The sequence below is a fragment of the Oncorhynchus masou genome, chromosome 8 (genome assembly GCF_036934945.1).
Source record: "Oncorhynchus masou masou isolate Uvic2021 chromosome 8, UVic_Omas_1.1, whole genome shotgun sequence".
In the NCBI taxonomy this organism is placed as follows: Eukaryota; Metazoa; Chordata; class Actinopteri; order Salmoniformes; family Salmonidae; genus Oncorhynchus; species Oncorhynchus masou.
The window spans coordinates 34,161,743-34,170,885 of NC_088219.1; the positions used below are offsets into that span (position 1 = coordinate 34,161,743).

General features: G+C 43.5%; 1 protein-coding gene across 1 annotated transcript in view; it reads right to left on the reverse strand.

Annotated features, from left to right (window-relative positions):
- Positions 1–4,800, reverse strand: part of LOC135544567 (allograft inflammatory factor 1-like) — a 55,464-nt gene extending 50,664 nt beyond the window's left edge. The window contains exons 1-2 of the mRNA XM_064972282.1: positions 4,638–4,800; positions 4,333–4,394 (exon numbers count right to left, since the gene is read on the reverse strand). Of these exons, the coding sequence (XP_064828354.1) occupies positions 4,333–4,394; positions 4,638–4,662 (87 nt within the window). The 5' untranslated portion in view covers positions 4,663–4,800. The remainder of the gene's footprint in view (positions 1–4,332; positions 4,395–4,637) is intronic.
- Positions 4,801–9,143: the final 4,343 nt, after the last annotated feature.

A 9,143-nucleotide genomic window follows, 5' to 3' on the forward strand; every position in this document is an offset into this window, starting at 1 on the left:
TGTTTTCAGATTAGCCTTGTTAAAATCCCCAGCAACAATGAATGCAGCCTCCGGATAAATGGTTTCCAGTTTGCAAAGAGTTCAATAAAGTTCGTTCAGAGCCATCGATGTGTCTGCTTGGGGGGGAATATATACGGCTGTGATTATAATCGAAGAGAATTCTCTTGGTAAATAATGCGGTCTACATTTGATTGTGAGGAATTCTAAATCAGGTGAACAGAAGGATTTGAGTTCCTGTATGTTTCTTTCATCGCACCATGTCTCGTTATCCATAAGGCATACGCCCCCACCCCTCTTCTTACCAGAAAGGTGTTTGTTTCTTTCGGCGCGATGCGTGGAGAAACCCGTTGGCTGCACCGCTTCGGATAGCGTCTCTCCAGTGAGCCATGTTTCCGTGAAGCACAGAACGTTACAGTCTCTGATGTCCCTCTGGAATGCTACCCTTGCTCGGATTTCATCAACCTTGTTGTCAAGAGACTGGACATTGGCAAGAAGAATGCTAGGGAGTGGTGCACGGCGTGCCCGTCTCCGGAGTCTGACCAGAAGACCGCCTCGTTTCCCTCTTTTACGGAGTCGTTTTTTTTTGGGTCGCTGCATGCGATCCATTCCGTTGTCCTGTTTGTAAGGCAGAACACAGGATCCGCGTCGCGAAAAACATATTCTTGGTCGTACTGATGGTGAGTTGACGCTGATCTTATATACAGTAGTTCTTCTCGACTGTATGTAATGAAACCTAAGATGACCTGGGGTACTAATGTAAGAAATAACACGTAAAAAAACAAAAAAACTGCATAGTTTCCTAGGAACGTGAAGCGAAGCGGCCATCTCTGTCGGCGCCGGAGAGGCGGCCATCTCTGTCGGCGCCGGATTTCAGAAATCTGGTCACCTTAATATAGACACTGTTGCCCTAGAACACGCAATGAATTATACCTACCTTGGCCTAAACATCAACACCACAGGTAACTTCCACAAGGCTGTGAACGATCTAAGAGACAAGGCAAGAAGGGCCTGCTATGCCATCAAAAGGAACATAACACTTGAGATCCCAGAATTCACAAAATGGGACACCCAATTGAAACTGCATCCAGAAGTTTGCAAAAATATACTTTGTATACAATGCTAAACACCAAACAATGCATGCAGAGCAGAATTATACCCACCAGTTATCAAAATCCCCAAAAGTGCTGTTAAATTCTACAACGCCCTAAAAAGGAAGCGATGCCCACACAAAGCCCTCACCTACAGAGAGATTAAAATAGAGAACAGTCCCCTAAGCCAGGTGGTTCTGGGGCTCTGTTCACAAACACGAACAGACCCCACAGAGCACCAAGCCAGAAACACAATCAGAGCCAACCAAATTATGAGGAAGGAAAAAGATAACTATTTGACACACTGCAAAGAATCAACCAAAAAAACGGAGCAAATTGAGAGTACAGTCATGGCAAAAAGTTGAGAATGACACAAATATACATTTTCACAAAGACTGCTGCCTCAGTTGGTATGATGGCAATTTGCATATACTCCAGAATGTTATGAAGAGTGATCAGATGAATTGCAATTAATTGCAAAGTCCCTCTTTGTCATGCAAAAGAACTGAATCCCCCAAAAACATTTCCACTGTATTTCAGCCCTGCCACAAAAGGACCAGCTGACATCATGTCAACACAGGTGTGAGTGTTGACGAGGACAAGGCTCGAGACCACTCTGTCATGCTGATTGAGTTTGAATAACAGACTGGAAGCTTTAAAAGGAGGGTGGTGCTTGGAATCATTGTTCTTCCTCGGTCATTCATGGTTACCTGCAAGGAAACAAGTGCCGTCATCATTGCTTTGCACAAAAAGGGCTTCACAGGCAAGGATATTGCTGCCAGTAAGATTGCACGTAAATCAACCATTTATCGGATCATCAAGAACTTCAAGGAGAGCGGTTCAATTGTTGTGAAGAAGGCTTCAAGGCACCCAAGAAAGTCCAGCATGCACCAGGACTGTCTCCTAACGTTGATTCAGCTGCGGGATCGGGGCACCGAGCTTGCTCAGAGCTTGCTCAGGAATGGCAGCAGGCAGGTGAGAGTGCACCTGCACGCACAGTGAGGCAAAGATTTTTGGAGGATGGCCTGGTGTCAAGAAGGGCAGGAAAGAAGCCACTTCTCTCCAGGAAAAACATCAGGGACACACTGATATTCTGCAAAAGGTACAGGGATTGAACTGTTGAGGACTGGGGTAAAGTCATTTTCTCTAATGAATCCCTTTTCTGATTGTTTGGGGCATGCGGAAAAAAAAGCTTGTCCGGAGAAGACAAGGTGAGCGCTACCATCAGTCCTGTGTCATGCCAACAATAAAGTATCCTGAGACCATTCATGTGTGGGGTTGCTTCTCAGCCAAGGGAGTGGGCTCACTCACAAATTTGCCTAAGAACACAGCCATGAATAAAGAATGGTACCAACACATCCTCCGACAGCAACTTCTCCCAACCATCCAGGAACAGTTTGGTGACAAACAATGTCTTTTTCAGCATGATGGAGCACCTTACCATAAGGCAATAGTGATAACTAAGTGAACAAAACATCAACATTTTGGGTCCATGGCCAGGAAACTCCCCAGACCTTAATCACATTGAGAACCTGTGGTCAATCCTCAAGAGGCGGGTGGACAAACAAAACCCCACGAATTTTGACAAACTCCAAGCATTGATTATGCAAGAATGGGTGGCCATCAGTGTGGATGTGGCCCAGAAGTTAATTGACAGCATGCCTGGGCGGATTGCAGGGGTCTTGAAAAAGAAGGGTCAACACTGCAAATATTGACTCTTTGTATCAAGTTCATGTAGTTGTCAATAAAAGCCTTTGACACTTGTGAAATGCTTGTAATTATACTTCAGTATTTCATAGTAAAATCTGACAAAAAATATCTAAAGACACTGAAGCAGCAAACTTTGTGGAAATGAATATGTGTCATTCTCAATTTTTGGCCATATACAGTGGTAAAATACCTGCCCACTGAGACTGACCGGAAATTAAGAAAATCCTTGACTACGTACAGACTTAGTGAGAATAGCCTTGCTATTGAGAGAGGTCACCATAGGCAGACATATATGTGTCTACTGTCCACAAAATGAGGTGGAAACTGAACTGCATGTATGATCACATTAGAGACATATTTCCCACTGATCACACAGACCCACAAAGAATTTGAAAACAAATCCAACATTAATTGTAAGCATTTCACTGTAATGTCTACACCTATTGTATTCGGCACATGTGACAAATTCAATTTGATTTGATAAACTTCTATATCTGTAAGATGAAATTCCACAATGTGCAATCAATAGCAACATGATTTGTGTACCATTTCCATGAGAAATGGGCAAACAGTTGAGCGCAAACATTGTAAATACCACCAATAGTTATCTGTTTATCTTCTCCCACTATCTTCATACTACAACTATTTTCATATTGCTAAAACACTTTACATAGCTGACAATATAACTCTTTAAATGTCTATCTTTTTAAAACCTTTGAGTGCAGTGTCTACTGTTCATTTTTTATTTAAAAAAATGTATGTTGTTAGCCTAGTTTTTTCTCACTTATGTTTGTTTTGGTTATATGCTTTGGCAATCTAAAAAGATGGTTCCCATGCCAATAAAGCCCCTTTGAATTGAAATAATTTTGAGAGAGAAGCTACTCAAATGCCGTGGGCCCGTTTCCAGCCCTCTTCCAGACAGTCGCCCCCGACACAAAGGGCGCATTTAGCCCGCTGCCCAAACACGCATTTCCCGTCTAAACGCAGGGGGATAACCGCCCGGCTCCAGGAGTCAAGGGAGAGGGGCCACACAGCATCTGCCCCTTTTCTGATTTTAGTCTTTAAATCAGGTTGGGGAATATGGAATTGGATAAATTGTAGTTAATATCTAGGGCGAAATTAGACTGGTCTTAGCGCGAGCAACGACATTAAAACCAGGAGTGCGAGAGACATTCACAGACGGACCCCCAGAAGACGTAGCTGTGACGGCTATGCCATGCAACAAGTGGCTGTCGCTCTCACGACACAGGGAAGACCGCCGGCAAGATAACGGGTCACCGGGTCAATAACAATGAAATGAATCATTACATATTGTATCACATGCAAATGTGAGTACAGGCAGATAACGTGGATAGCAATAATGCTATTTACGTTATTAGCAAACGTAACGGGCTGAAACCTGATTAGCTATGTGCTAGCTAAATCAAAGTAGGTTCAAGGCCAAGTGGTATTATTCTGTCGACAATAAATTGTTAATACATTCATTGACAAAATAAAACGCAAATATCGACATTAGAAACATCACCGGATTTACCTTGTTTATTTCCTCGCATCTCTCCCTTTGTTGAGCTTTGAGTAATCCAAAGGCTTTCCCTCCTGCAAGAAAATAGATCGGACGTTAGCTCGCTAGAGTAGTCTAATTTCATCCCGTTAGCTAGCTGGTCTACTATCGAGCTAGCCCTTGCATGCTCCATTGCGGAGAGTGGCGTGCGTTCCATTCCAACAGGCAATACAGAACTAGCTGACAATAGATTGCAAACGCTAAGCTAGCCCTTTTAGCTTGATAGATAATCCCCCCCAAAAAAAATATCCCACTCGGATAACGTTATTTGCAATTACCTTGAAATTTCTGATTCACAGGCATTGTGGAGTGAGTTTGATATAGTGAGATGGGGAAGGAGAAATCAGCGGACAGCAGCTCGCTGGTCTTCTTCCCTTCGCGGGGTATTGCCCTGTGTGGTATGGCTGTGGCGCGCTGCGGTGACAGTGGCTCCGTTTTTTATAGTTCAGTGAGTGGGTCAGTCAATTCACAGCAAGTGATGCTCTGGCTCGCCAGAAATAAAAGTGATTCTTGGTTACCCTCGTGTGGTAAATTAAAGAACTGCAAGTGTAAGGCACACAATCTGCTTTCAAAATAAAACAGATCTGAAACCAACCCTGACATGTACAGACCTACCTAAGACCTATTTGTGGATGTCTGAGATTTGAAGCAACATTTTCACAAACCAATTATACTGATCAGAATTAAAGTCCATACGCCCCAAGTTGTAAACGTATTACACTTTTATTGATATTAATACAAAAAAATGCTTTTCATTGTTTTTATTTGACTGCATACATTTGCATGTGTGCTTTTATACAGTTTATCTATGGCTTTGGCAAAGGCTGATCCAATTTTTCCAATAGTTTGTGAACACTGCAGCAGCATCATCATGTCAAATCAAAGTTGATTGGTTGTGTACAAAGATTTGCAGATGTTATTGCAAGTGCAGCAAAATGCCATTTTTTTTAATGAAGAAATATCCGAATGAGCAATGTCAGAGACCAAAATATAAATACATATACATGTAATGTATAGAAATAATATATACATAATATATAATATAATATATATAATATATATATATATACTCCATACTGTCTATACACACTATTATATATATATATATATATATATATATATATATATATATATATATATATATATATATATATATATAATAGTGTGTATAGACAGTATGGAGTGTATGAATAGAAAAGGTGTACCGCTGTAGTTATATAGGATGAGCCATGACTAGAATACATATAAAGTGGGTAAAACAGTATGTAAACATTATTAAAGTGACCAGTGTTCAATGATACTATTTACATAGGGCATCTGTCTCTAAGGTGCAGGGTAGAGTACTGGGTGGTAGACGGCTAGAACAGTGACTCAGGTTCAGGGCAGTGTCCAAAGGCCGGCTAGTGATGACTGTTCAACAGTTTGATGGACTGGAGATAGAAGCTGTTTCTCAGTCTCTCAGTCCAAGCTTTGATACACCTGTACTGTTTCTGTCTTCTAGATGGTAGCGGGGAGAAATTGCCTAAATCATACTGCACTCACAATATATTTTTTGCTGTCTTCTGGCCAGAGAACTGCAAGAAAAGCGATAGAGGGATTATTATTATATAACAATAACTTTATTGGCACTGTAGTTACATAATTTGAGCACAATCTTTACTTAATTTTACCAGAACTAAAAAGTTAAAAACCAAGCCCCCCCCTCCCCCCCGATGCCCCACACAGCAGCATAGCTCTGGGGTCTGCACAACCTGCCCCTGCATCTGATGCTTTCTCATTTTCCACACTGCCATTTTTGCCTGCCTCAAAAAGTAGTTAGCAGTTCCTATGCCTGTCTGCTACAGTGAACCTAGGCCCTACAACATATAGGTCTAGTGTCAGCCCCAAACCTAGCCGGTACACCACCATTCCAGGACAGAAAACAGCCCTGCCAGCCTGGAACAAAGGAAAAACAAATGCTTCACTGTCTCCTCCCCACAAAAAGGATACCACCTCCCTACCGATGACATATGTGACATGTGTCTGTTCGTAGAGACAGCCCCATGAAAGAGAGAGAGATGATGGTTTACAGTGGACTGAACAGTTAAAAAAAGGAGAATTACAAGAATTATAAACAGGTCTTACCAAGTCTCTCTCTATCTCTCTGAGTTTGGATGTGGTGAGGTTGATAAGTAAAAGTTATCAGGCAGCTCAGTCTTTCATCCCTATGGATGTGGCCAAAGATATGCTCTTTGTTGCTCTCATCTGGACAGTAAGGAACACAGTCACTTAAATACACCTGTGTCTAGACATAAGTCTCAATGGGAAGGATCCTGAGTCCTATGTCTTTTTTGCCATGGTTCTAGCTTGGTATGTCTAGGTGAGCAGAAGTGAAAATGGGGGAATGCAGGTTGGGCCATATCAGAGGTCAAAATGGGGAATGCAGGTTGGGCCATGTCGGAGGTCAAAATGGGGGCCAGAGGCTACATTTGAAACCATTTCAAATAAATCTTTATTCATTGATTGTTGAAGAATATAACAGGTTTGGCTTCATTATTCCATCTCGCTCACAATCCTTCAGGCATCTTACTTAACTCTTACATAAACACACCTGATTCTCAAATAAGAATAAAGTGTGGTGTCTGACACTGCCAGGCTACCTAGGGGATAAGTGGGGATGTAGCCTTATATCATTCACAGACAGCAGGTTGACACATCACTCTGTGTAGACATGTAGACACATTCTTCATATAACTTGTGTACACAAAACATCATGATTGATGATGTATCAATTTATAAACCTATGCAGTCATATAGGCTTGTAAGCCCTAGAATGACAACAAAACAATTTGAACCAGTGAGTTATAACAGTTCTTTCATGTTTCAGAAATATAAACCACATCTGTAACTTATAAAAACTTTAAAACTCCCCCAAACACTCCTTAGAAAAATGCCTCTCTGGCCACCCATCTGGTTTTCAAAACAATTAACATTCCCTTGAACATGCCTTGAAGATGTTCCTGGTTGGGCCATCAGATCGTTAGACACTAGCCTGGCAAATGGCTACCCTCAGGCAGTGACTGACAGACGACTTAAATTTGTGGTTGGTCTGAGCAGGAACTGTCACAATCCAGTCAGAGGGTTAACATGATGTCACACCCTGATGTGTTTCACCTGTCTTGTGCTTGTCCCCACTCCCCACCAGGTGTCTTCCATCTGTTCCCATTATCCGCTGTGTACTTATACCGGTGGTTTCTGTTTGTAAGTTGCCAGTTCGTCTTGTCTCGTCAAACCTGTCAGCGTGTTTTTCTATACTCCTGGTTTTCTAGTCTTCCCGGTTCATTCCTTTTCTGGCTGCCCTGATCCCGTTTGCTATACCATTCTACCTGCCCTGACCTCAAGCCCACCTGCTGTCCTGTACCCATCTGACTGACCTGGTTCACAAACTTATCCAGAGCGACTTACAAATTGGTGAATTCACCTTCTGACATCCAGTGGAACAGCCACTTTACAATAGTGCATCTAAATCATTTAAGGGAGGGGGGGTGAGAAGGATTACTTATCCTATCCTAGGTATTCCTTGAAGAGGTGGGGTTTCAGGTGTCTCCGGAAGGTGGTGATTAACTCCGCTGTCCTGGCGTCGTGAGGGAGTTTGTTCCACCATTGGGGGGCCAGAGCAGCGAACAGTTGTCTCCTGCGTCTGACTCCACACCCACGACACCCGGAGCATTACAGCTGCTTTCTCGCCTCCGAAGAACCATGGAAGTCCCCAACGCCTGCATTCCCGAGAGGATCCGAAGTCACCTGTGCCTCCTCGGGAATAATCAGGGATGGGCAACTTTTTTACTCCAGAGCCTATGCAACTGGGTAGGGCTAGATTGTCGCCTAATGAACGATTACGCAGGCTGAGCTCTAACAGTTGCCTGTATTGTGGTGCTACACGGCATTACATACCCACCTTTCCAGTAAAAGACCAGGCTCATCAGTAGGTACGAGTACGCTGGTGGGCCATACTGGGAGTCTTCTAACTCCTATTACTCGTACCCTGTTCCATGTCATCCTGCTGTGGGGTGATCATCTTTTTTTTATTTGCCGCGCTGCAAATTCCCTGTTTTTTTGCCCAAGTGGGACGCAACTGTCCCACCTATCTGTAAGAAGTTTGAAGGATGACATGGAAAGGGGTACGAGTAATAGGAGTTAGAAGTCTCTCAGTATGGCCCACCAGCGTATTGATTGTTTCACCACAGCCCCCATCCTCATCCATCCGGACCCGTCCCGTCAGTTCGTGGTGATGGTTGCACCCCTGCGATTTCACTTTTCATCTCCTGAATTCCGCTGAGAGGAACTATAACGTTGGTAAACGGACTCTTCTTGCGGTCAAGATGGCGCTGGAGGAGTGGAGGCACTGGTTTGAAGGGGCAGAACACCCATTCTTAGTTTGGACTGACCATAAGAATCTTCAATATCTCCCCACTGCCAAATGCCTCAAATCTATACAGGTTTGTTGGGCTCTGTTAATTCACTCAGTTTAACTTTACCATCACCTACCGCCCTGGGTCCAAGAATATTAAGCTAGACGCTCTCTCTCTCGCCTGTATAGTTGGCCTCTGGGTCTGATGTGGCTACAACATCAGACCCAGAGACCATCCTCCCTACCTCCTGTCTCGCTGCTACACTTGTCTGGAGAATCAAGAGCCTGGTCCGCAAGGTGCAGCGTTCCCAGTCAGGCCCGGGGGGGGGGGGGGGGAACTAACCGGATGTTCGTCCCTGATTCGGCGCACTCCCCAGGAATGGGAATGGGCTCA